The 27,020-nt window shown below is 53.0% G+C and overlaps 1 protein-coding gene across 3 annotated transcripts in view; it reads left to right on the plus strand.

The window, feature by feature from the left end:
• Positions 1 to 27,020, plus strand: part of CACNA1G (calcium voltage-gated channel subunit alpha1 G) — a 153,967-nt gene that overhangs the window by 50,567 nt on the left and 76,380 nt on the right. For all 3 annotated transcript variants that reach the window (XM_054221875.1, XM_054221876.1, XM_054221877.1), the window contains exons 4-10: positions 8,720 to 8,817; positions 10,850 to 11,009; positions 13,140 to 13,431; positions 13,946 to 14,038; positions 15,717 to 16,539; positions 16,629 to 16,673; positions 18,062 to 18,426. In XM_054221875.1, coding sequence (XP_054077850.1) covers positions 8,720 to 8,817; positions 10,850 to 11,009; positions 13,140 to 13,431; positions 13,946 to 14,038; positions 15,717 to 16,539; positions 16,629 to 16,673; positions 18,062 to 18,426 — 1,876 coding nt within the window. The remainder of the gene's footprint in view (positions 1 to 8,719; positions 8,818 to 10,849; positions 11,010 to 13,139; positions 13,432 to 13,945; positions 14,039 to 15,716; positions 16,540 to 16,628; positions 16,674 to 18,061; positions 18,427 to 27,020) is intronic.

The following is a 27,020-nucleotide window of genomic DNA, read 5'->3' on the forward strand; positions in this document are numbered from 1 at the left end:
CTGCAGGAGGCCACAAGCTCGTGTTTTCCAGCTGTACCAGCCTCCGGCTCCTCGGGTTCGGAGAGGGCTCAAAGTTTCCTCCTGAAGTGTGTGAGCAAAGTTAGGGGCTGCAGCGATGGGACATTGAACGAAGTGAGAACCCAGCTCTGGTGGGGTTGTAAACACAAGCAGCATGGTCAGGGGCTGGAGCCTGCTAAAGCCACCCTGTGCATTCTTCATTTCTTCTTCTTTATTATTTCTTATACTAGAATTAAGTGTGAGGAAGAACCAGACCCAAGTAAGACCAGGTATCCCACCTGGGGAGGCTCAGGGAGGCATGGTGGTGGGTGCTGGGCTGCTTCCAGCTCTGCTGCTGCGTTCCCCTCCCATCCCGGTCCTGGCCTTGCCTCTTGAGCTTGCGAAGTCTTTGGAGCTGGAGTAGAGTTGTCCTTGATGTGCTTCTACGGAGACCCCACCATGATGGGACCTCGGTCTAGAGGGACATCAGCAGAGACCATCCTAATTCCTAGAGCTAAACTATAGCTGCACTTTGCTTAAGCAAGCATCTGATCTCCTGCCCATCTGCTGCACCTGGGTGGACATTTGGGTGTGTGAGCTCCTCCTTCCCGGGGCAGAGCATGGAGAGCAGCACTGACCTCCCCCCTGACGCGGCCGCCTTCCCGCATCCCCCATGAGCAGTTATTCGCTGCGGAGGTTTTGCAGCCTCGGAGCTCGACCGCTCCCGTGACTCCTGCCGGGTCGGCTTTGCCTCTCGCTAAATGATGGGTCTTTCCTTCGCGTGCATGAATTGTTCCCATCTGGGCCCCATCAAAACCAATTCAGCTGACAAAGGATCGAACGGGATTTAAATACAAAGCGGAGCCTCTCCTCCCCCAGTGCCTGCTTTCTCTGCTCCCTTTCTCGCCCTTGCGCTCTGCTCCAGCCCTCTCCTGTCCATCCCGGAGCGCTGCATCCTGTTCGGAGCATCGCTGCTGTCCTGGAGGCTCCCTCAGCCATCCCGGGCAGCACCGAGTGCTGGGAGAGCCAAAGGGGCTGCAGTAACAGGCTGCTTCTGTAGTGGAGACACCCAGACCAACGTTTCCACATGGCCCTGGTGACCACAACGAAGCAGCTCTGCCTTCCCGCTTCTTTCCCTCCCCATTTTCATGCAAGACACGGGAGGAGGGAAGCAGCAGGACAGCATGGGCTCCCCAGTACATGACAGGTCCCTGGGATCCTGCTTTCCCTGCCGCTTCCCTGCCCGTGGGCTGCGGAAAGTGATGCCAAGGGGAGAGGAGACGCAGCAAAGCGTGTCTGTGGGGCATCGGGAGGGGAAGGTATGTCATGCTGGGGGACACGTGGGACGTGCTGTATGCTCCCACGGGCAGACCTCCCACAGAAACCCTCCCCAACCCCCACCCATCTAGGAGAGGCTTCCCAAAAAAAAACCAACCCCAACCCCGTGGCATTTCATACTCGCCATTCCTTGAGAAGTTTCACGACCTGCCAGGGTTTGAAATTATGAAGAAACCTTTTTTATTGTGCGTGTTTGCCCCAAATCTGCCGCTTGCCGAGAGCTGGGAGAGCTGCTCGGGTGCTGTGTTCGCTCCCGCCGCGCTGCCGGCCACTTTCGTGGCATGCCATTAAGTACTTCTCAGCTCTGTTAAACTGTCCAGACCAATCTCATGAGCTCATGGAGAGTAAATGACTTCTTTGTGACAATGTAATGCAATTAGCGCTAATTGTAGAGTGTGTAATGTCTGCAACACATCTCTGTAATTACAGTAAAACTTGCTGGAGATGAGAATAGCGCTGTATTATCAAAACTCAGCTTAGTGAAACATGGCTTTGGCTGTAGGTTATGGAGTTACATGGGGAAAAGGGAAGGGAAAAAAAAGTGATGAATGACATAATTATGTTGTGTTATTTTAAAGAGGAGGATTTGGGGAGTTAGCTTTTAAGAGAACACTTGAAGGTTAACGGGCATTGCAAGGCAGCTCTCACCCTCTAAAGACGATTCAATACGATTTCGACCTCTCCCGGCACAAGACGCAGATGTATCGAGGATGAATGCTTGTTTACATCCCAAAATATGCAGAGTCATTTACAGTTTAGTGTTGGCCGAGGCTCATGCTGGTGAACCGGAGCTGTGGGATGGAGATGTGCTGCTCCGGGACCCAGCACCCGCTCTGCCTCCTCCTCCTCGGGGCAGGGACCTCTTCTCCGGTCAGTCTGCAGGAAGGGGATAGCCATGGGTTGAGATCTACCTGCTCCTCAACTGGAGCCGTCCCCATCCCCAGCGGCGCTATTGCAGTCCCACCAGCTTGCTTTGACAAGAAGGCCAATGGCCCAAAAAGGCCAATGGCATCCTGGGGGGCATCAAGAAGAGTGTGGCCAGCAGGTGGAGGGAGGTCATCCTCCCCCTCTGCTCTGCCCTGGGGAGGCCACATCTGGAGTGCTGTGTCCGGTGCTGGGCTCCCCGGTTCAAGAAGGACAGGGAACTGCTGGAGAGGGTGCAGCAAAGGGCTACCAAGATGGTGAGGGGACTGGAACACCTCTCCCATGAAGAAAGGCTGAGGGATCTGGGTCTTTTTAGTCTGGAAAAAAGACAACTGAGACATCTTATCAACAATTATAAATACTTAAGGGTGGGTGTCAGGAGGATGGGGCCAGGCTCTTTTCAGTGGTGCCCGGGGACAGGACAAGAGGTAATGGGCACAAACTTGAGCATAGGAAGTTCCGTCTCAACATGAGGAGGAACTTCTTTCCTGTGAGGGTGGCAGAGCCCTGGCCCAGGCTGCCCAGAGAGGTGGTGGAGTCTCCGTCTCTGGAGACATCCCAAACCTGCCTGGACGCGTTCCTGTGCCACCTGCTCTGGGTGACCCTTCTCTGGCGGGGGGGTTGGACTGGGTGATCTCCAGAGGTCTCTTCCAACCCCTACCATTCTGTGATTCTGGCCAGATGAGGACTTCCCTGAACCTCTGCATCCCTGCGGATTGAGTTGTGCTTTAAACCATCCTCATCAGGAAAAAAAACAACCCCAAAACAATGGTTAATTGTTTTCCCAAGAGAGAGGCTTTAAATCGGGGTGTAATTTGGTACAATGAGAGCTTACAGGGTTTCTCTCTGCCTTCTCTAGAGGCAGGGTCGCGCAGGACTCCGGCTCCGTGCCTGCGCTCCCGCTCCCCTCCGCGCGGGGCTGTGCATCATCCCCTGTTTGGGTTGTGCGCGTCTGCTCTTACTCCGGGCTCCGGCAGTTGTTTGGCCAAGTCTGCGGAGTCCTGTTTGTGCTTTGCTCGTTGGAACGGTAACGGGCCTCTTAAAAGACTTTGTAGGAAAGTTAAACACTTCTGGAATATTTTGCTTACGGTTTGAGACGAGCCGGGGCTGGAGGTGGTTGGCAGGCTGCTGTCTTCAGGAACAGAGACACTGTTTCTTTTTCGCTTTGCTTCCTGAACACTTCTTCTAATGTTATCGTTTTTTCTCTCCTTCTGTTGAGGGCTGTATTAAAGAGTTAGCTCTGCTGAAGCCTTCATAAACAACCCTTAAGGATGTCTTGCTCCCTCCTGGTTTTGAGTCCTGAATTTCAGGGATGAAATATGCTGCAGGAAACCTTGCTGTATTCTTAGATAACAGGAGAGAAAGGGACGCTGCAGTCCCCCGCTCCATCCCTGCTCCATCTAAACCTGGACGGTTTCTGAAAAGCTCTATAGCTCAGAAATTGGGATAAGGCGATGCTGCCAGACGGGTCTCGGTGGGAAGCGGTGATGCTGTGGCTGCAGGGTTCCTGCTGGGTGCTTTGGGTGAAGCTTCCAGCATGTGGCCTTCACCTCAAAGCCCGGTTGGCTTCACAAGCAGACAGGGCTCCCCTGAAGGGCGCTTTGGCTGTACGGGGCTGATCAAGGGGCTGTTTCAGCTCCCCGGTTCAGAGACGGGGAAGAAAGAGCTGACATGGGGCTGCCCACGGGAGTCCCTGCTGCAGCCTCCCGCTGCGGCTGCGGGCAAAGGCTGTTCTTTCCCCATGTGTTAGTCCCTTCATCCCTTAAAAAAAAAAAAAAAAAAAAAAAAAAAAAAAAGATAAAATAACAGAGAGGCAGGGATGAATGTTGCTTTTTCATCCTCTCCGCCTGCCTGTATTGATCGCACCGAGGAGCAGCACCTTGGAGACGTGGCTGCGCGGTGCCCTGTGCGCTGGCTGGGCACCCTGAGCGCCGGGGGGTAATTGCCCGTGTAAGTGGCCGATTTGCACACGCAATTACCCAATGTGCAATCACAGCCGCAGCCCCTTTGGGCCGCAGTGAGAGCTGCGCCAAACCCTCTCCCAGCAGCCTGCCCCTCTCCGGTGCTTCCCGGGATGGATGCGAGTGACCTGGAAGCCGGGAGCCTCCTCCCGGTGCCCCTCTGCGTCCTGGCTGATCCTGAATTAGGTGCCCTTTGCTCTGAGCAGAAGTGGCAGAACCACAAAAAGCCGCTACTCGTGATCGCAAACCTCTGGGGATTCAAAATCTGGGGTCGAGCTTTGCAATTTGATGCTTGAAATGACTTCTGGGAGGATGAAGAGCAGCCGAGACCTGGGGCTGCTGGAGCTGCTCTCTGCTCCGTGCTGCCTTTCCGCAGCCTTTGCAACCTTCCAAGCAGAGCATCCCGAGCGAGCCACGGCCCTGACTCACAGAAACCTGCCGGCTAAAAGAAACCCCTCTGTAGCCTCCCTTGCAGCCCAGCTGACTCAAACCCACCTGTGAAAAGCCTTGGTTTTTTGAAGTTTTAGGCCTTTTTTTAAAAAGAATTATTTAATTTCTTTCGGTTCTTCAGCTGAACTTGCTGCTGCTTCAAGAGCCTCATTAGTCAAGTGTCCTGGCTGGGACACACGGTGTGGCTGGATCCAGCGGGCTGCAGAGTTCACGCTCCCTCCGCTGCTATTCTTTTTATTCCGTGCAGCTTGATTAAAAAGAGTATTTTTAAAATTAAGCAACACCCCCGCGAACGTGGTGAGACTCGTGAGGCTTAAAAATCAAAAGCGGAGCACGGCAAAGGCGACGAGGGCCAGGAGGAAATTTCATCCTAGCTTTCTGAAGATACAGTGCCGCCTAAATAATTTCCCCTTGTCTTTTCCAGCACCGATGGCTTAATATCAGCCACTGATTGCTGCGCTTTGTAGATAAAGCGTGCCTGGATGCCCAGTTTTGGAAACCTTTTAACGCTGAATAAATCTGAGCCTATCTCTTGCCGGCAGGGAGCGGCGGCTCTGCCTCTGCGGGAGAGGGGTGGGCAGCTCCCGGCGATGCTGAGGGTTCCTTGGTCACGTCCCCTGGCTGTACGGCACCCCCGGCACCCAGCTGCGACAGGGGAGAGCCTGAGTTTTCCTCGGAAAGTGCCCTCGGCTCAAGGTCTGTGTCTCAGATAGGTTTTCCCACCGTCTTCTGCTTCCTGAGCAGGAGTGATCCCAGGGATGGGAGCGGAGGCAGGGCTACGGGCAGGGTGGGTCGGAGGGGTGGTGCCGGGTATGTGTGGAAAGGGCTTTGCCAGCATTTCTGTGCTCTGTTAGAGGCTCACTGGGTGAGAAGAGCCCCTTCAGCCCCCTCCTGTCCCCTCCAGAGCTCCTGAGCATCACTTTGGCGAGCCCTCGGCTGCAGGCAGGGGCGCTGCCTCACGCTGTGCTTACGAGATCCTTCCCAAGGCTTTGGGTTTTACATGAAAAAAAACCCCCGCATGCTCCGAGTCTCGCTGTCTCTGGGCAGAACAGGAATGAATTTCAGCTGCCCGGTCCATCCTGAGCCATCCCTCGTGTCTGTCTGTCTGCCGAGTCCCGGGAGTTTTCCTGCTGGAGGAGTGTTTGCCAAAGGTTTGCATCAGCTCTCTCTCTGCATCCCACCACCAGCCCGTTGGACGTCTGGCTTTGCAGATGCTCTGCTTTTATTCTTAGAAAGTCCTAAATATTTCCGCTTTCCTTCTGAATAACTCCAGCGATCGGGGGTTGCTGATCACTCCGGCGAGTCTCAGCATTTGCTATAAATCCATCCTATTTAATGCTGAGTATTTTTCCCAGCCTTTCACTTGGCTGGGTACCCGGGTCCGTGGCAGAGGCGCTGACAGGCATCGCGCTTTCCCGTTTGAACAGAAATGACATTTGAGTTGAAGCTTCATCGGGGACTTTTTACACTGCAGATTTTCAGTGCGTAAATGTTATATATGCTGGTAAATGCACCTGTCACCTTGCCAGTTGGTGACATCCTGACATTCGCTCTCCCTGGGTATCTCCCCTTGCCAGGGACGTGGATTGATTCCTCCCGCGCATCCCCTTGCCTTGGGAAGCGACCTTAGAGCTGGGAAGTGGTGGGCTTCTCCGTGGACTTGCTCTTTAGTCATTGATTATTTTTTTTTTTACCCACCTTTTTTTTCCTCCTCCAACGCTGGCTTCTCTCGAGGCTCTGGAGCTGTTAGTTATCAGCAGCGCGTGGATGCTGTCGGCTGCGGCTGGGGCTGAGCTGGTGGTGCTGGAACGCTGGTGCTGGTAGCAGCGTCCGGCAGCAGAGATGTAGGAGAAGCACCTACCTGCTCTTGGTCTTGGGGTTCAAGACTTTGCTCAGGCTGGTGGGCTGTTGTTTGGTTGGTTTTTTTAAGTTTGGCGTTATAATTGTTCTTTAATATGTTAAATCTAAACGCGTTTTCCAACATGCCCTTTGCAGATTACAAGCACACACGCAGCTCGGGAAGTGAGTCTCGGAGCTGTCATTAATCAGAAGATGATTTGTCTTGGTGCAAATAACCATATGCTGCTCTGAATTTTGCTGGTAGCCTCTGTTTTAATAATGGATGAAAGAAAAGCTGTATGTTTGACGTGGGCTTTTTACCCGAATCCTGCAAACCATACAAAAATCTCATTTTCAAACAACAAATGAAACTCGAGAACCATTAAAGTCCAGGGAAATTGTTGCCCCTCTCCTTACTGCAGCCAAAGCTCACCCTGTGCGGTGGGTCCTGGGCACCGAGGAAGGTTTTGTCACTGGGGCCAGGTGGGCTTTCATGGACACGCTGCCTTCCTCGCTGGTCAGAGGATGAGGACAAACTCACAGCATCCATGGGTGTCCGTCCAATGTTCGTGTTCTGGGACTGCCCCATGGCTGTGGGTGTCAGCTAAATACAGAGGAATATGTTGAGGTCATTTTGATGTTAGTTATGGTTTGGTCATCACCATCCTCATTAGAGCCTACCGAGAGAAATGGGATAAAGCGTCACTGCATCGAGTGTGGAGTTGTGTATCTGGGGGATAGAGGGAGAAAGTCTTCTCCACTCCGGGTGTTCCTCACCCCTGACGGCCGGGATGGAGGAGAGTGGCTTTGGCTGATCCCAGCAAGAGCAGAAACCTCCAGCGTGCTGCAGCCACGGCAAAGCTAACCCCGTGCTGATGAATCCTGCAGGATTTCCAGTGGGGAGGGAGGGGGTAGCACTGATGCCTTTGTGCAAGGTGCTGGCAAAGTCTCCTCCAGAAGTTTGACATCTAATCAGGTACAATTAATTCAGGCCAGGGCAGGTGTGGAGAAAGGCTGTGATGGGGAAGCAGAGAGCCCGTCTGCGAGATGGGGCTCAAAGAGCTTGGTTTGTTTGGCTTTGCAAAATCAAGGCTGAGAGGAGATGCGATTTGTCCTCTGTAAATACATTGGGTGAGTAAACACCAGGGACAAAGAACTATAGAAGCTACTTAAAAGACAGCACTGGCATAAGAACAAATGGATACGAGCTTGTCCTGAATAAATTCAGGCTGGAGGTTAGGCTTCCAACCACCCAACTAGCTTTAAGACGGAACTTGATAATTTTCGGAAGAGATTTAATATCCTGTAGCTGCCTGCGGGAGCCGGGCTGTGCGAGAGCCTCGTGGTCCTCTTCCTTGCCTTTGCCTGGCTCTGCCTCTTCAGGAATGCTTTTGGGCAGAGCTCTCGTGTTTTCCAGCTGGAGAGCAAAGTCCTGGTGGTGAGGAGACTGATGGCCCTGCTGTGCTTGAGCCAAGGTGCCATGGGCAGAGCGTGTCGGTGCTGGGGTCCCCGGGGACTTGCAGCAGTCCAAGAGCAGCCTCAGACCGACTCACGTGAAGGTCGCGCCTCGGTGTCCTGAGCTGTGGAATAACCCCATCAGGCACAGTGTAGGAGGTTCCTTGGTCCGTGTTTACCCCATTGGCTGTCTACAAGCGTCATCAGCTTCGATTTGTGTGCTGGCCCATCCGCCTGAGCCCCCCCTGGCGATGATCTCTGCTGGGCAGAGCTGGCATAGCTCAGTGTCCCGGGCTGAGCACCTCCTGTGCCCTGCGGAAAGGCTCTGCGCCAGGGGATGCTCCTCTGCTTTTCAGGGTTTTGGTGGTGCTCAGCACAGCACACCCAGATTCGTTAGAGTTATCTCTACAATTTCGTTAAAAACAGGGATGTGTCCAGGAAATCGCTCTCCTGGAGCGTGCAGGGACTTTGAGAAGCTTCTGCCCTGGATCTGTACAAAAACAGTAACCAAAGCAGATAAGAGAGAGAAGGTCCGTGGCTGTGTGAGATGGTGTATCATGTTCTCGCTCGTTGACTTTATTCTGATACTCAAACAACCCTTAATTAATTCCTCTGGCAAACTTTCCTGATGGGAGAGATGCGGTAACAAGTCCCCCTGTGAGCGGTTGGCATATAATGTTTGATTTATAATGTTTGATAATCTAACATTTCTCCAGAAGATCCTTGACGCTGCGCCGCGTTCGTGTCTTTCGCAGGATGCTGGAGTACTCCCTGGACCTGCAGAACGTCAGCTTCTCAGCGGTCCGCACCGTCCGCGTCCTGCGGCCGCTCAGGGCCATTAACAGGGTCCCTAGTAAGTCAGATTCTTATTCCTCCCAGTTGGTGCAAGTTCTTTATATCCGTGCCCCAAACATGGAAGAGCAAACACAGATGCTTCCCATTGCAGCTCAAGCGTTCACCCAAGCCTGGTAGCGTGTGGTCCTACCACCACTCTCTGGTTTCCAGTGCCTGGAAATACCAGATACGACCTTAAATGAAATTCCTTTTAACACCTGTGGGATCAGAGATGAGCCACCAGTCAATAAGATATCCAAGACTGTCTTCAGATGCCTTTCTTTCTCATCTGAAGAGGGTCTTAGGAGGCTGCTAAGGTGAAGGGATGGAGGTGATAGGCATGGACTGAGCCAACAGCCTTTGCCAGGCAGGACAGGCAGAGGCGTCTGAGCCACGCTGCTCCCACTCTCCCTGTGCTGCCCCATCCTTTCCTGGAGAAATTGGGGTGAGGAAATCTTGTGCCTGGAGACAGCTCCCCGGGAGGTGCTGAGGAGCTTCCTCTTGGAGCATCTCTTGCTCTGCTCCCAGAGCTGGTGTGTACAGCAGCAATCCCCAGCGCCTCCAAAGCAAGCCTGGGTGGGCTGGGTGGTAGCTGTTCAGCCCTGGTTTATCAGGTCACGCGTGAGGATCTCAGACTCCCCCTTGAACAGCAGCGGGTGGCATTGCCTGCTCCTGCAGGGCGGCAGGCGACGGCAATCCAGCCCTGAGCTCCGTCCCTCTCAGACGCTGTACGAATCGGGTGGGTTCAGCATAAGTACAACTGTATCAGAAACCTTGGTGCTACAATCCTGGGTATTGAATCCAGCGTTGTTGTAGCCAAATTAAATGCAAGTCTGAACTCCGCTACCTGAACAAGCCCAATGCCTTGACAAGAACTAATCAGCTTCAGTTCTGTCTGCCGATGCTGGAGGTGCCTGGGCTCTATTTATTTTTCTGGTCCCGACCCTTGAACTTTATCTGGCTTTGCTGCTGGTGTTGCTGCTGTTTCAATAGTTACAGCAGCTTCAGAATCCTGTTTACAGTGGGTTTTTTTTATCCTCGCTGCTGAACTGATGGATGACTGAATTTATCTGCCACTGTCTAACTGGGGATGTAATTCGCTTAATGTATTTTGAAATCCCGGGTAATTTATCTTGGCTTCTCTGCAACATGGTTACAATGGGGTGGAAGCGTAAGGTGGGAAAAGAAAAAAGAGTTTTGTATGATGATAAATGCAGTAACCACAGGAAGTCATTTCAGTTAATTAGGAGTTGATGCAAGGTGGTTGTTCCCCAGTAGAGGGGTAGAAGCAAAACCCTGATAGGTGACAGCATCAGGAAGAGAGAAAAAAAAAAGTCTTCTTGAAGTATCAAAGTAAAGGGTGCAACAGTAAAGCTTTCTTTAAATGAAAATCAATATAAGCGAGTGAGAGAATGCAGAAGATGGGGAAGGAAGGAGAGCGAGAGATGAGCAGAATATTACAGAGACGTCAGATGAAATCAATTTTTTTGTGTGTAAATGTCAAGTTGAAGTCACCATCAGTTTGTCTTTGTTACAGAACTGGCCGTTCCTGAGCTTGCGAGAATTAACTGCCAGAGAGAGTCCTGTATTTTAAGGAAGAGAGGGGATTTAGGGTAGATGAGGGGAATTACGAAGGGAAGGGAATTTTAATATATAGAGTGGGGAAAGAAATACGTCTGAGCAAGGAAGAACATCAGAGTTTGGTCTGAGGGAAGAAAGGAGACATATAATTGCTAGAAAACTTTAGGAGGAGAAGAGACCTTGAGATGGGGAGTGGAGGGAGGGAGAGGAGAAGGGAAGGAAGGTCATGTGCCCGGGAGCAGGGCTTGGATGGAGGGGGTGTCCCAGGGGCTGTGGGGGAAACCAGAGGGGACTGGGGAGCTGCGGGTGTTTGCAAGCCATGTGTGGGTGAGAAGGATGGCGGATGGGAAGGCAGCGGCTGTCAGTGGAAAGAGAGGTATGGATGGAAAGGAAGAGGTCAGGAGGACATAGCTGGAATAAGAAAATTCCTGGACTTTTCCTCGTTGCTAACCTCTTCCTCTTCTCCTCAGGTATGCGCATCCTGGTGACGCTTCTTTTGGACACGCTGCCCATGCTGGGGAACGTCCTCCTCCTCTGCTTCTTCGTCTTCTTCATCTTCGGCATCGTGGGAGTCCAGCTGTGGGCAGGTTTGCTCAGGAACCGCTGCTTCCTCCCCGAGAACTTCAGCATGTGAGTCCGTGCAGGCAGCAGAAGTGTCTCTCGGGCGAGTCTATCCCTCCAGGAGACGAGGAGATCCTCCGTTATCCTCCTGGTCTTCTGTAAATGCTCCCTGCTCCTAAATGTCACCACAACTCCTGCCCAGGCACACACGGCCGGACAGAGCGAGCTGTGACAATTTGCCATTCGAGTCCTGCAGGGCTGTCCTGAACCCTCAGCTGGCACTTGGGAACCTCTCTGGTTGAAAAGAGCTGCCAAAAAGACCCTGAGCGTTAGAGTTCAGGCTTTCCACATTCAGCATATCATTAACATGTGACCTTTCCTGCGTTTGTCGAGACGTTGAGGTCTGAATCCCGTTCAGCAGCTGGTGGTGTTTCTTGGCATGGCATTTGTAGTCCCACCTAAATCCCAGGGAAAGCTGAGGGAGCTGCCATATGTTTCAGGATGTTAAAACCTTTTCAGTCTCAGAGCAAGAGATAGTCCTCCCTGTCCCAAAATGGTATTTGTCACAGATCCCTGGATTTTAAGGCCAAGAGGACTATTGTGATCAAATGGGGGTTTGTAGCACCCAGTTTCCTGGCCAGCCAGCTTGCCAGATGTAGGAATGTTTGAACAGTGGTTGAAATATCCCTCTGTTCTGGTAGCGGTCAGCCTCTTTCAGACCAGGATTTCCATACCTGTTCTCCTACCTACCTGCTTTTTTCCACCACCTCCCTCCCTTTGAATGCTAGGAGAAGGGCCGGTGACTGCAAGCCCTCGATGGCTGCTCTGCCGAGCTCTGGTGCTCCAGGCTGGTGCTTGGTTATCTGCTTGTCTTCACGTATGGCAACCACACTGCAAATAGTGCGGTGAGCCCAGAACCAGAGGAAGATGCCAACCTGACAGGCTTCTCGCTTGTTATTAGAGGTTATCAGCCGCAAAACAAAAGGCTCCGAAACTCTCTCACCTTTCCGTGGATTGCTTCCAAATGTTGACTCGGAGTTGATCTGGCTAGATCCACACCTGGAGGGAGAGGTCCTGCAAGCCCAGAGCCTCTCACTCGCACACAGCAGGATCATAGAGTTGTAGAATGGTTAGAGTTGAAAGGGACCTTGAAGATCATCTAGTTCCAACCCCAGACCAGGTTGCTCAAAGCCCCGTCCAGCCTGGCCCTGAACACTTCAAGTGACTGTGTCTAGGCTGGGTCTTGGGTCTGGAGCTGGCACGATGCACCTTTTATCCTCTCCCACGCATTTTCTAATCACCTTCCACCCCTCTTGTAGATGGTGCCCTCAAAGGGCAGTTGGGAGAGTCATTACCAGGGCACGTCCCTGTTAAGCAAATGGCAGCAGAGCAGGGGGACTGCTTCACCGCTGAGTAAATCCAATAGAGCCACAGGTTTGGGTGCTGTTTAATTGAGCCAGAATTCCAGGGGTTTAGATAAGCTTTGGAGGGTATTAAAGGCAATTCTGCAGGAATTAACCAGGCTGAACTAGGCTTAAAAATATCTTTGCAAGCTTTAGTGGGAGTCCTGGCAGCGTTAAGGAGATAGCTGTGTGCAGAGCTAGAAGCCAGTTTCTGGCTGGCCATGGGTTGTTTCATCTCCCTGAAGAGTGTTTCCGCCTGGTTTGCTGTGGTAAAGCCACCCTCAGAGGGAATTTAGAGCTTATCTACGGGCTGAATGGGCGCTGTGAAATGCAGATGAAGGCCCTGTCTCTGGTTTTTAGGAAGCTTGGGAGGTCCTTGTGCGTAGAGTCTCCGCAAGCCATTCTCGGCATCTCCAGGAGGACAGGAGATACAGGAGCTTAAACTGACTGATTTCCATCTTACTGCAGCAAAGGCATTTCAGAGAAGCCCTGCTGGGCTGAATCCTGCTCCTAGTCCCCTAAAGTCAAAGCTGGAGCACTTCCAGGTGGAGTTACTCTTAGCAACGTCATCAGGAGGGTTGCTGAGTGGCTGAGTGCACTGCCTCAGTTTCCCAAAACCCAGTTAGGGACATCATCTCACCCAGTGGGGCTGCAGAAGGTCCAAGGGGGGATCCCTTTTAAAAAGATAGCTTTAAGATCCAGAATAACAGCTGTCAGTCTTTGCTGTTACAGTTGTTACCTTGCCACGCTGCCTGCAGTCGGTGTGCAAACCCCAGCCCTGTCTGGACTCTTTCAGCCCCTACACGGTGGATTTGGAGCGATACTACCAGACAGAGAACGAAGACGAGAACCCTTTCATCTGCTCCCAGCCCCGGGAGAATGGGATGCGCTACTGCCGCAGTATCCCAACGCGGAGGGAAGAGGGTCTCGAGTGCACCCTGGATTATTATTCCTACAACGACACCACCAACACCTCCTGTGTCAACTGGAACCAGTATTACACCAACTGCTCTGCCGGGGAGCACAACCCCTTCAAGGGAGCCATCAACTTCGATAACATTGGCTACGCCTGGATCGCGATATTTCAGGTGAGCTCTGGCTGCAAACCGTTACACGGTGGGCGAACGGCCGGTTGTGCCACCCGACATGTTCCCAGTCACACTCCTGGGGGCTACTTTGCACCAGCAAGCACTTATACAGTAGCGCAGGGGTGCTCAACGTGTCAGGGATGCGATTTGATGCCTTCTTTGAAGATGCCTCTGACTCATGTGCAGGGACAAAACCCCAGTCTCCAAACCCTGTGTGTGTGCAGTGAGACCGTCCTGATGTGGAGCAGAGCCTGGAGACTGCTCTTCCATCTGCAAAATGCTGTAGTTGTAGTGGGCCTTAGGTCCAGCTGGAAAAGAAGGGCTGGATTCAGCCTGGGCAGCTGGCAACGTGGCTATTGGCATTGGTGGGAGCAAGATTTGGCTCCTCAGTGTCTTGTACTGCACCAAGACCCGCTCTGAGGTGACGGAAATGACCAGTCAGGAGAAACGTTGCTTGTGCACTTGGTGTTGTAACAGCCTTGATGGGTTCATTTTCCCTTCCTATCTCCACCAGGTCATCACACTGGAAGGCTGGGTGGACATCATGTACTTTGTCATGGATGCACACTCCTTCTACAACTTCATCTACTTCATCCTCCTGATCATTGTGAGTGGCTGCAGGGGAACGTGGGGGACCTCCTGGCTTTTGGAGAAGGCAGAGTGGAATGATGCGGAGGAACAGGGCAGAAGAGGGCAGAGTGGAATGACCCAGAAGAACAGGGCAGATAATACAGTGAATATAAAAGCTGAGGTAGAAACCAGCCTGCGGAAGGCACACAGCTTCAACACGGCATTGTATTGCAGCTGCATATTGCTGCAAACATGAAGAAAGGAAAGAAAGATGTGCTTAAGCTATGGTAGATACACTCCTGTTGCTGCTGCTGCTACTGCTTCTTTCCTTGTGCCTCCAAGGTCCTCTCTTTTAGTTGCCACCTTGAATTTAAGAGTAAAAGTAGGCAAATTTCCCCCGGTCAAGTTTTGCGCTCTGGAAGGGGAGGGGGCTACCCAGAAATTCCCCCATATCGAAGAACCCATCTGGCTGGGTCCTTGGCGCAGAGGGGACATTTCAGGAAAACAGTCCCAAACTTCAGAGAGCGCATTAAGAAAGGAGGGAAGAGATTATTGCCCACAGCCCACCCACACTTCACAGCATCATCCGAGACCACCCACAAAGGAGCCAACAAAGAGTTTTTGTGGGGTGGGCTCCACGATGGGCTTCATCTATGCAAGCAGAATTGTCTACCGTGACTGGCTGAGCTTGTTGTCTAGACTCCCTTTATCGTCAAGGGAGAAAAATAGGTGCTTTAAGGGGGTGATTCATCTCCTCCGAAGGTAGACATCCAAAATAAATTAGATGCATTGCAGACTTGATGTGCCTATTTCTCTCTTGACTCTAAAGGATCATTAGGTGCCTCACTCAGATGTAACTGAGATAAGCGAGATGAGTCCCTTTCTTGCTGTCTAATTGAACTAAGTCCAGCAAAATAGCTGCACGTTGCCCATTAGGCCATTGTGGGGATTTCTGCTCATCTTCAAACCAGGACTCAAACCCTGATGAGAAGGTAGGAGGTCGTTTAGTCCATGATGACTTTTTCTAGTTCATCTATTAGCTTCCCAGAAAAAGAAACAATATCTTGCTCTCAGCATCCCCAAAATGACGGAGAGGAGGGGCAAGCAGTACTTTTCCAGATGCCATGTGAGTAACGTTAGCAGCGTGTGATAGCCCGTTAGCACGTCAGTAATTCTCTGTGATCCAGGCTGGGCTCTGCAGAAGGCAGAACCTCATGAAACCCTGGTTGGAAATAAAATCTCCAAGCTGTGGGTACAGACTGCTGATGCCCTTGCGTAACAGTCACCCGCAAATCCCGTTAGCAGGGGAAAGGGATCTGCTCGCAAGCTGCCCACACACTGCCAGAAAAAACGCGCCTATCAGGAAGACTCAGTGCATTCAGCGTAATGCCGCTAATTGTGATAATTACAACCGCTGTCTGCGGAGAGAGAAAAACACCATCTTAAAAGAGCAAAAGCTTTTTGTCAAAATAATCTTCTCTCGTCTTTGATCTCTGATGTCCTCGGTGGAGCACTGGCGTGGGAGTCCCCGGGGCGGGGGCTTGGGGGGTGACTCAGCCCCTCCGCCATCCCGGCCAGTGGTCCCCGCTGGGTGACGCAGGGGATGGGGCTGGATGGGGTTTGCCCCCGGCTCCTTGAGCCAGGGTGTGGGGTGAGGCAGGGCTATGGGGTGGGCACGGCCACCCCGAGGTGGCTCATGGCTCTCGTCCCCTTAGGTGGGCTCCTTCTTCATGATCAACCTCTGCCTGGTGGTGATAGCAACGCAGTTCTCCGAGACGAAGCAGCGCGAGAGCCAGCTGATGAAGGAGCAGCGGGTACGCTACCTGTCCAACGCCAGCACCCTCGCCAGCTTTTCTGAGCCAGGCAGCTGCTACGACGAACTCCTCAAGTACTTGGTTTACATTGCCCGTAAAGGCAGCAAGCAGCTTGTGGAGGTCTACCGGGTGGCAGGCGTGAAGATGGGCTTCCTCACCAGCCCCACGAGCAAGGCGGGGGCCGACCGGCACGCCAGGAAGCACCGGAGCAGGAAGAGGTCCTCCGTGCACCACCTCATCCACCACCATCACCACCACCACCACCACTATCACCTAGGCAATGGGAACTTGCGGGCACCCCGCGCCAGCCCGGAGATCAGCGATGTGGAGACCAGCTCTCTCCACAACGGGACCAACCGGCTGATGCTCCCCCCCTCAACACCGAACCCCCATGGGGCCCCCGGCGCCGCTCCCAGCAACACTGAGTCCGTCCACAGCATCTACCACGCCGACTGCCACTTTGAGCCGGTGCGCTGCCGGTCGTCCCTCCCACAGCCGGGCCTCAGCTTGCCGAGCCCAGAGGGCATCCCCAAGAACATTGTGGGTGCCAAAGTGTACCCCACGGTGCACCCCACGGTGCACCCCAGTCCCTCTCACGAGATGCTGAAGGAGAAGAACCTGGGGGAGGCGGCCGTTGGTGCCGGGAGCAGCACCTTGACGAGCCTCAACATCCCTCCCGGGCCGTACAGCACCATGCACAAGCTGCTGGAGACGCAGAGCACGGGTGAGCCTGGGGCTGGATGTCGGTCGTGGGGTGGCCTTGCAGAAACACAAGCTACGACCTGATTTCTTTCTCTTTCTGAATCTTTGCAGGGTTCTTTTCAGTCCACGTTACGGAGAAAGGTGATAGCTTTCCAGGTGAGGCCAACATGGATCTTCTGACCTAATGTGTCTTATAGCCAAAACCAGCAGAGAGGTTTCAACCTCCCAACTTCATACTTGCAGGAATCTGAGGGAAATAAATGTTTTCAATGAACTCATTTTCTTTCCCGTCCCCATCTCCCCTCGAAACCGATTTATTCTGCAATTACAGGGAACACTCCCCAAATCCCTGCGCTCCCCAGACCAGCTAGAGCAGGGCTCAGTGACACTGAGCCGAGCTGGCGCCCAGCCTGGCCGCTTCCAAACGGCCATGTCCCTTCCTCACTGGAACGCAGCGGTGGGAGGTGTCAGCGTTGCCCACCGCTTGCTGCAGAGCTCGGGGGTGGACACCTTCCAGATCTGAGTCCCAGCACATCCCCGAGCACTGTGTAGCTCCCGTGGGGAGCTATGGGATGTGCAGCTCGGGGAGGCAGAGTGGCTGCTTGGCACAAGTGCTCAGTGGCAATTGCAGATGCCAAGTATTAAAAATCTGTGATTTGCTCAGGAAGCCCGTAACAGAGCCAGGCGCTGAGTGCAGCTTTCCTGGATCGGGGGTTTCATACCTTCACCGCAAGATGCTCTTTCCCCCCTCCACATCCTGAGGTTTGGGAGCTCGGGCCAGTCTAGTCCAAACCTTCTCAGTCTCCAAGGAGCGTTTCTGGCCAAGCTTTCCCAGGCGGTCAATGCCTTTTCAACTCCATCGCAGTGGCATTGACCTTTCCAGCCAGGAGCTGTGCTGGGAAGAGACCAAGTCCTGCCCCCGAGCTGCCGAAAGACTACATACACGGAGCTGGGCTCTGAGTTGGTTTAGCGCTGGGTTTTTATTTGTGCTGCTGCTTGCTGCTGAGCGTGAGTCAGGAGGGTGCTTTGCAGATGGCCTCTCCCCTTGCAGCCAGCTGGTGGGGTTTTGGGGGAATATCCCGCTGGTATTGTCACCCGGGAGCCACCTGGCAGCTGGGAGCTGCCATTGAGGGCAGCGCCTGGAGGGGGAAGCTGGTGATTCCGGAGCATCAGGAAACAGCAGGAGCAGGAAAGGAGGCTGCTGGCGGCTGTGCTTCCCATAATTACAGCCTGGAGCCTGCCAGGGTCAGGGGAGCTGATTGCTTTCTCCTAGGCGAAATGGCCAGTGGTATAGTGAGGTGGGCTAGGGGTCCTGGGCTGGACGCAGTGGACCAGTGGGCTTTGTAAACGGGGAGAAGGTGCTGGGGAAGCCCAGGTTTTCCTAGGGCTCTTTAACCCAGCAGGAGTCCTTTTCTCCTTAGGAAATGCCTGTTGTAGCAAAGGGCGACAGCTTGGTGCTAACGGGGATGGGGGGTTGTTCCCGTGGCAGCCCGCAGCCCCCTCTGTCCCGCCTGACGGGCTGCCCTTCCCCGCTGGTGTTTCAGGTCCCTGCCAAAGCTCCTGCAAGATCTCCAGCCCCTGCACCAAGCTGGACGACGGCTCCTGCAACCCCGAGAGCTGCCCTTACTGCCTCAAGGCGCTGGCGAGCGAGGCTGAGCTGTCGGACAACGAGACGGCCGACTCGGACAGCGAGGGCGTCTACGAGTTCACGCAGGACGCCCACTACAGCGACCAGCGGGACCCGCAGCGGGGCAGAGCCCGGGCCAGGAGAGCGAGCCGGGTGCTGGACTTCTGGCATGTGGTGTGCGAGACCTTCCGGAAAATCGTGGACAGCAAATATTTTGGCCGTGGGATCATGGTGGCCATTCTCATCAACACACTCAGCATGGGGATCGAGTACCACGAGCAGGTGAGTGCCCGCCCGGCACAGGGGGGATGCTGGAGGTGTTACAGGTCCGAATTTGGCCGCCGGTGGGATGGTTTGGGGTGAGAGGCATTGGGGTGCTGTAGGAAGGGTACCAAGACGGATTTTTCCCCTCTGAGCCCACTTCCAGCTTGCAGGCAGCGATCGCCCTCGCTGGGACCGGCCTGCATGGGCTCCTGCATCCCAGCTCCGCCAGGGGTGCTCGGCACCGTGCTGAGACCACCACCACATGGGCACCACCACGCTTTGCTGGTTTCTGCGGCGTGGGGGCCAAGGAGAGGGAGCAGCCGTTTGCCGCTGGGCTCGTGGCAGCCCAGCAGGGCTAGCGGTGCTGCCGGCGGCTGCAGGCTCCGGGGTCGGTGCAGCTGCAGGCAGGGAAGTCTATTGAATTTGCAGTCCCTGGAGAGGAGGTAACAAATGCCTTTGCCTCCCCGGTGAACACTCCAGCAACAGCACGCCGAGTCCAAAATAGACTCATCGCTGGCTATTCCTCCGCTCGATTATCTGCGTCCTTGCAGGCAAGAGGCTGCCTCTGCTCCAGCCTCTCGCGCGCTTGTCACCTAGCAGAGCGTTTCCCTATATATAGTCATTAAGAAGAGGAGTTGCCACGTTCCTCTTGAAATGTCTCCGTTAGGATGACAAGAGCTCTGCTTTTAGGGAGGCTTTTGCGCCGTCTGGTCTCACGTAGGTGCTGGTGCTGGTGGCACGCCTGGCGTGGTGCCCAAGGCATGGCGCGGCTTGGTGCACGCTTCCTTTGGATTTGGGGGGGAAGAGTTTATTAGCGGGGATGCTGACATGCTGCAAAACCTTGTTCTATACCCTTCCGATGCTCGAGGGCTCCCAGTGGCCAGCCCAGCATGGTGCTTCTCCCGGGATGCCAGACTCTCCCCTGCCAGACAGACGCGGCCACCCCTGTCCCAGCGCCAGCCTTTGCTGGGAACTCCCTTGGTCCGGAGTCGTGGCTGTTCGCTTTTCTCCCTTCCTGGCACGTTCTGTGTTTGCAGAGTCACTCGCAGTTGCACGCAGAGGTGCTTCTCCCAGAGCTCCCAGTGGCAGCGGTGGTGGCTCCAAATTCCCCTGTCCTCTCGCGGCATTAATGCCTCAACGACGGAACGGCAGGGAGACGCGGCTGTGCTAAATGTGTCCCTTCCAGCCAGCGCCTTCTCCCTGACATCCTAATACAGTCTGGCTGGCTAACCGCTGTTTTCAGTACACATTAAACCGCGATGCGCTCTGAAGTCCTGCGGGTCTCACCTTTGTGTGCTGCCCTTGGTGGGAACTCTGCGGGGAAGCTTGAGTGATTCCACTTTTATTTAATAATATCGGGAAGATCATCCCCTAAGAACCTGGGGGGAAGGTGGCTCAGGAAACCGATAAACAGTTATATTCCTCCTTTTGGCTGAGAGGTGAAAGCGGATCTGCCGTGTCTTTCCTGCCACTGTCCGAGGGACGGATCATCAAAGCTTGTTGCCCTTTTCCAGGAGCGTCTCTGGGAGATGCTGGTGTGGGGTCCCACCGTACCTCTACCATGGGGACCGTCCCACCAGGGATGGGTGGTCAAGCAAGGTCCCATCATCAAACACCCCGAAGGCAACACAGCTCCTTAATTCTTTGGCTCAGGGGAAACAGGGCAGCGGGATGCTGGTCTCTGCCCCGGTGCGTCCCAGCAGGCAGCTGGATGGGAAGAGGCAGATTTTTGTGGTGGTTTTTGGGTAGCAAGGTGAAGGGAGCTGATAAGCGTGGGGGGACTCCAGACGCTGTGGGTGGTTGCTTTCTTTTGACGGTATTTTGAAGCTACTACTGTTCCAGATTCCTTTCTCCCAGGCATTTGGAGTGAATAGCGGAGCTTGTTTTTATTAGTTCATCTGCTCAAAGTGGCGGCAGAGAGCAGAGAGGTGTTTTTCTGTAAACTCGGGAGGCTTATAGTCTGCAGTTTCATAATCTGACAGTTACAAGAGCAGGAATTAGAGGGGAGAAATGCTGGAAAAGGCCTTTCTGGAGAGATTATAAACGCCGAAACATGTGATTTTTTCTTTTAAAAGAGCCTTTCCTGAAAGTGCAAGTGATCAACCACACCAAATTTATCTTCATTGGCTGATGTTTACAAAGACGTGAGGGGGCTTGAAGAGTACTTGACTTCGTGACTTTCTATATTAAGCTCTCTGCTTATTTAATGAATATTTACTTCTTGGGCTTTTCACATGAGGCCACCCTGGGCACACGGGGCTATATTAGGATAAATACTTTCCGGACATGTTTTATGGTGCCATGTTAAAAGCCTTGTGTTGTTTACCAGCACCTTGTCAGAGGGGAGAGGACGCACTAACAGCTACTGTGTGAGAGGAAGGATGGGCTGGTGGTTACTTCTGCCCTCCTGTCTGCCCCCAGCAGCGTTGGGTGGGATTCAGCAGCACTGGGACCACCAGAGCATCCTGGACTTGAGAACATGAGCTGGTCAGCTGAGGTCCTTGTTGTAGCCAGGGGAGAGAAGTACACACCTCTGGAGGCTTTGTGTCTCACCTTGGGACACGCATCCTGGAGAGACCTGCTCTTCTCCATGGAAGGTGCCTAGAAGACTGAAACGGTCTTTCAGCCCCTTGCTTAACGGACTCATCAACCAGAGAAAGCCAAGTTGGGATATTTAGGATGAAAGTGGTGGTTTGAAGGCACATCAAAATGAGTGGAAATTCGGAGTGTGTTGAAAACACCGGCTCCCACCTCCTGCTGTTTGTTTGCATTCATCCATCAGTCAGCCTGGCCAGACTCAGCACCCGTGGCCAGGGGTGCTGGGTGCACATAGCAAAGGTAGTTCGTGTAGTTCGTGTCCCCAGGAGCTCACCTCCTACCTTAGGACCTTCCATCCCAAAGCTCCTCTCCATAGACCACCTTCCAGAGTTAAAGTCGTTGTCAACAAGTATTTTACCATTGTATGGCTGGGGGTTCAGGAGCGGGTTCCTCCAAGCTCCTTCTGACATGAGCTTCCTGACTTTCTCACCTGGCATCAGGTGGCTTCCAGGTGGTTCCTGCACGTGCATGAGGTGTGGGTAGACCTGACCGGGCTTAACTCAGCGTTTTCTGCCTGTCCTCCCCACCCGTCCAGCTCTGGCTCTTGCCTTTCCCACCACTGCTGGGCTCAGTGGGAGGAGAGCGGAGCGGTCGGAGGTGCCCACAGCACTCACCGGTGCGGCGGCTGCTGGGCAGCAGTGTGAAATTTTCCATCAGGGAAATGACAACCAGATTGCCGCGGATTATTAATGTGACTGCTAAATAGCTTGTTTTTCTACAGAGACGAAGCAAAATGCAGGTAGAAACTATTAGCTTTGGGTGGAGGAATATAAAGGTGATTTAAAGGTAGACTCCGGGGGATTTTAAATACACTGTTGAACCAATTGACTGATTCGCCTTAGGGAAGCTGAGACCCTGCAGCGCTGCGGGTTCAAACGGCTAGGGCTTTGCAAAAGCCTGTTCTGCCATAGAGCAGGAGTAAAATGTGCTGCTAAACCAGAGGGTTTCTGTGCTGCTTTCCCCCCAGCCCTGGCAGAAAGCCACACCGTGTTCCATAATGTGCTGCTATTTTTTTTTTTTCCTTTCTTTCTTTTTTTTTTTTTTTCTCCTTCTCCAAATCCTTCCTTGGAGTGAAATGCAAAAGCTTTAGTACGAGGCGTGATGTTGGACTCCTCAGCAGGGGAAAGAATTCAGCAAGGGCTTCCTTGAGGAAGGGCTTTGGGGTTTTGTTTTTGTTTTTAAAATCTGGTTCGCATTGAGCCGCCTGGCCGTTCCGATTTTCCTTGTCTGAACTCGCATTGTATGAACTATACCCTACATATTCATTTGTTTAAATAGCACTTGAATTTCAGCCGCCGTCTCTGCGGTGTTTTGCCATTGTTAACATAACAAGAAAGAGACCGGAGAGTCCTGCGTTGGCCTCCCCAAAGCTGCAGTCAGTTCAAATCCGTGGCTGGAGCTTGGGGGGAACTTGGATCTAGACTGATCCAGAACTCTGGTGTCTCTGAGGGAAGGGAGAGGAAATCGGCTCAGACCTGTAGAGAACCTTTTGTTAATTTTTAAAAGCAAACCGGAGAGATGAGAAGGGTTGAGTGACTCTCTGGGACAGCACCTGAGGAGAAAAGCTCGTCATCTGTGGGAGGCAGTTCTCCAAGGAAGCGGGAAGAGGCGACGCTTGACATCCCCTTAGCAGGAGGGTAACCGGTGGAGTACCCCCAGCTACAGCAAGGTGTTGTAGGAATCCACAAGGCAGCAGTGCCCCAAACCAAGGTGTGCAAACCCCATCTGCAGAAGGCAGGAGCAGCCTAAGCCCAGAGCAGTATCTCCAGCTCAGTTCCTAGTGCCTCCCATTGCAGGGGCCCGGAATGTGCAGGGTACAGATGATGTAAAGTTGTCACCGGTAACGTTACGATCTAACAGCTGCTGCGGCATGGAAATAACAACCATCTGTGCCAAAGCGTCAAAGGAAAGCTTGCTGGCAAAATGCATTAAAATGTCTATTTATGTAAACAGTCGAGGCTGGAGAACATGGGAGTCGTCTTAATCGGCGTCAGAGGACGTGAAATTTTCAGGTATCCAGGATGATTGAGAGGGGAGGTGAAGGGTTAGAAAACCTGCTGGCGTGGAGGAGCCATTAGGCTCCAGGTTCAAGCATTAATAATAGTCGCCCAAATGGTATTTACGTACTTCTACCTGAATTCAGCGTGCAGGGAAGAAGGTAACTGAAAATTATTAGCTGTCGTGACACCCACTGATTGATTTCTCCATGTGGGAGGAAAATTTGATTGCTCCGTGGAGAAGTGGTGTAAGGGAGCTGGGCAGTGGGGATTTGGCAGGCTGGGGTCCCCGGTCTTGGGGTGCTTGAGTCTGTGCCAGTGTCCAAAGTCCTGGGCAGGCTGGAGGACAGCAGGTTTGGATCCATTAGTGAGCGCTGCCTCAAGAAATAAGGGCGTCTTGGGGATCAGAAGCAGTTTGCTCCCAGGACTTGGTGGTCAAGAGCATCCTCGTGTCCACCAGCTTCAAGCCAAGTTGACCGTTTTGCTGCTGGCCGCAGGAGGGGGGGAGGGCAGCTGCAGGTTTGTCAGGCATATGGAGGCTGCTCCTTTGACATCCTTGTGTGCCAAAATGAGATCTTGCCAGGTGCTCGTTTGCCTCCCGAGGAGGCTGTGGAGGATCCAGGGATGAGTTGCAGCTCGCAGGGTGCGTGCTGCCCGGCTTGCCCTTGTCTGGCTTTGTGGGGTGGTCTTAGGCAACACTGCATCCCCTCCAACCTCCACAGCTCCACGTCAGGTCAATCCAGGATATTTAAATTTTGGCTTCTTTCACATGCGTGGATTTGTGTCAGGCCTCCAGGTCAAGAAGGAAGGAAATCCTTTTTTTGTAAAAAAATTTTTGGTGTCTCTTGCAGCTCTCATGAATTGTTTCCTGGGAGTGCAGGGACTCAAAGACCCGTCCCACATCCAGCAGCAGCTGGTGCTGCACGGGGGGCTCTCTGTGTCGCACACCGATGCCAACCGGTGCTGTACCCCCTTACCCCTGCACCCCGGCTGCTTTACTCTAACCATGGCCTTAACAGGACAGCACACCTTCTCTTTGTGGCGAACTTTCTCATTTGATGCTTCCTCATATGACTCTGATTCATTAGGCTTTGATTGAGGAGGGCACTTATGCGTGTGCATGCATCCCTTAAATCAGCGAGACAGCCTTTCCCCAGACAACCTCCCTCTGCTCCAGGCTCTTCCCAGGAGCTCGCAAGGTCCCGTGCTCACGCGCCGTCTTCTCTTCCTAGAGATATCTCCACTTCCACTTTGGTGCGTATCCCATGCCTCTGTTTAACTCTATTACACATCTCTCCAGCCCCGTGCCAGCTACTCTTAGCCAAGCGATCAAAGCTTTGGCAGCGCGGGGAGGCTTCCCCTCCCTCGGCGTCTGCTGGCTTTGCCCCACGCAGGGCTTGTAGCGAGCGTCAGCTTAATTTCTCAGCGCTACAGCTGCATAGGGCGCTCCCACGGTAGGAAAATGAGGTGCCCTATAGATTTGCACGTGCTGTATTCAATTAGCTCCTGCTTAAGCAGAAATTACTCTTATTAACGGTTTGTTGTTGGAGACTGAAGGAGTCAAGTCAACGCTAATGGAAGTCATCAGAGCTGTTAATCACTAGGATCACTGACTTCAAAACCAGCTCTCCGTTTGTTATCTGGGGTAATTCTTTTTAGGGACCTCGGAGGTTCTTCCGCTTGTCGGTGATTTGAAGGGTTTATGAGGTCTTGTAGGAACTCGCGTGTTTTAATTGACTTGCTCGCGAAGCTCTTCCAGAGTGCCATGCGAAATACAGGGGTGCCGGGGCCCTCGTAGTCATTAAAAAAATGGGCTGCGCCTCTAAAGCAGGCTTTATCCTGGTTCTGGAGACTGAATGATTTGAAAATTAAATGAGATTTCATGCAACTGGAAAGCGTATGGGGTTTTTATCAGATAATTCAGTTCCCTGTGTGCTTCAGGGATGAGCCTGTGTGGATTCCTTGACATCTACTAACGTTTTCTTCAGCTCCCTGGATGGGGAGCGGTAAGTGTCAATCCTTTCCTGTTAATTTAGTTCAGAGGCTGGAAATACTCGAGCTGCCTTAGATCCTATCATTACAGCTGTTGTTTCAGCTGCCATCCGTACCCTCGTGTTATCTCTGCTCAGGCAGCGTTGAGAAGAGACTCCGGCTCGGTGAAATGGGAAAATGATGTGCGCTTTCGAAACTCGCTTCATCCCAGCGCGGATGAAAAATCGCTGCTCTCTGCAGATAGCCGGGCATTTCTCTCTGCTCCTTCTTTGATTATTGTGGTTGTTCCCCTTGGGTGGGAGCCAGCAGAGGCAGCCAGAGCTTCTGGAGCATCCACAGTTTGCACCAGCAACCGCTGTTGTCTCTAAGCACTCCTGATTGCTGATTATTGGTGATTTCTCAGGGATAAGTCAATTTTTTTCCCCCCAGTTCTCCTGGTAGAGGTTGATCCCGATGCTGCTGGTGCCCATGACTCTGCCCTGCTGCCACCCGTGTGCTCGCGGAGCCCCTTCGCACCCCACTCAGCCCCCAGCGGGAGCGGGGACAGGAGCCGAGCGCCTTTTCCCTTGTCTCTGCTGGATTTCGGCTCTTTGTTATAATTGGTTTTTTGCTGATGTTAGGAAACGACCAGCTTTTCCCCCGTGGACGTCTGTCAGCATTAGAGATAGTGTTACCAGCTTCAGAAACCCGGGTTCAGCAGAACTGTGCAGGAGCCGTACAGAGACAGCCTTTTTCTTTCTCTTTTTTTTTTATTTCCTCCCTCCCCCTGGTACCTTCTCAAGTACTAATGGGGAGATAAGTTTCAAACTTGGTTTAGATTAACTAGAAATAGAGGGCTTTAAATCTCAAGTACTTACAAGGTGTGACCAAGTGGAAATGCAGCTTTTGTTCAGCTTAAGCTGCTTCGAAACCTGGGCAGAGGGATGAGCCAATTCATGTTTTTCTTGCATTTTCTGGGATAATGTTCATCCAGAAATCTCAAGCTGAGAGAGAGATAAGGAGTTAAGGCGAGAATATCTGCTGTGCCTCTTGAGAGCGGTAAAGAGAATACAGCCCCAGGGCTCGCGGGAGGAGAGCATGGTCTGCTGGTCCTGACTATGGTCCTGGGCGGGGATGGTGCATGGCAGGTCCTTCAGGGATGGTTGATGAGGTTCTCTCATGCACGGGGCTCGTCCCCTCATTTGCAGCCCGGGCTAAGGGTGGACAGGAGGCAGAGGTATATGGGGACATGGCCCTGTATTGGGCAGTCGGGGCCAACGGGTTGTTGGCCATGGTTGCTCAACAAGAGGTGGAGAGGAAGGTCTTGCACCAGAAGGTGCCATGTCCATGGGGTTCAGCTTCTTCCTTCTCCAGGTGTGGGGTGGGAAGGGACATTTGTTAAGTGGAACAGGGAGGAACAGGTGGAAAGTGAGGAGATTAGTGGTGGAAGGGGAGTCCCTCCTGTGCAGACAGCTCTGACTTCTCCGAAACGAAAGCTGCTTTCCTCCTTTTCTTACAGCATTACTTGCCGTGGCACGAAATATTCAGCCCGTAACAAAATCCTCCTTTCCCATGCGGTGATGGGATGAAACAGGACTTGTTCGCTTGTCTGTCAAAGTCATTTCCTTTTAATAAATGCCTGTAAAGCCTGAACTTCCCAGCAGTCCTCCTCCAGCCCACCGAGCAGCCAGCCCTGTCCGTGTCTCCAGCTGCAGGACGAGCGGAGCACAAACCGCTGCAATCCTGCCGCTTTCTGAATTGTTTTTCTTTAACCAGTTTGGCAAAGGCTGAGTAGAAAAAGCCTATCGGTCTGTCGGGCTCCCATTAAGCCGGGCTCAGGTTCGCGCTGCTGGACCCAGGACGATAGCTGAAGCCCCGATGCCTTTTAAGGTGCCCCAAAGACAATGAATGTCATTGCTGAAAATATGCGTGGATTGAGTTTCTATTTATAAAGTAGCAAGCGGCTCTGGAGCTCGGAGGAGCTGTATTTACCGAAGGGAACCAAAGTGGTTTTTCAGATGGCCGTGGGTCAGCGGGTGCACGGAG

The sequence above is a fragment of the Rissa tridactyla genome, chromosome 15, assembly GCF_028500815.1.
Source record: "Rissa tridactyla isolate bRisTri1 chromosome 15, bRisTri1.patW.cur.20221130, whole genome shotgun sequence".
Taxonomy (NCBI): Eukaryota; Metazoa; Chordata; class Aves; order Charadriiformes; family Laridae; genus Rissa; species Rissa tridactyla.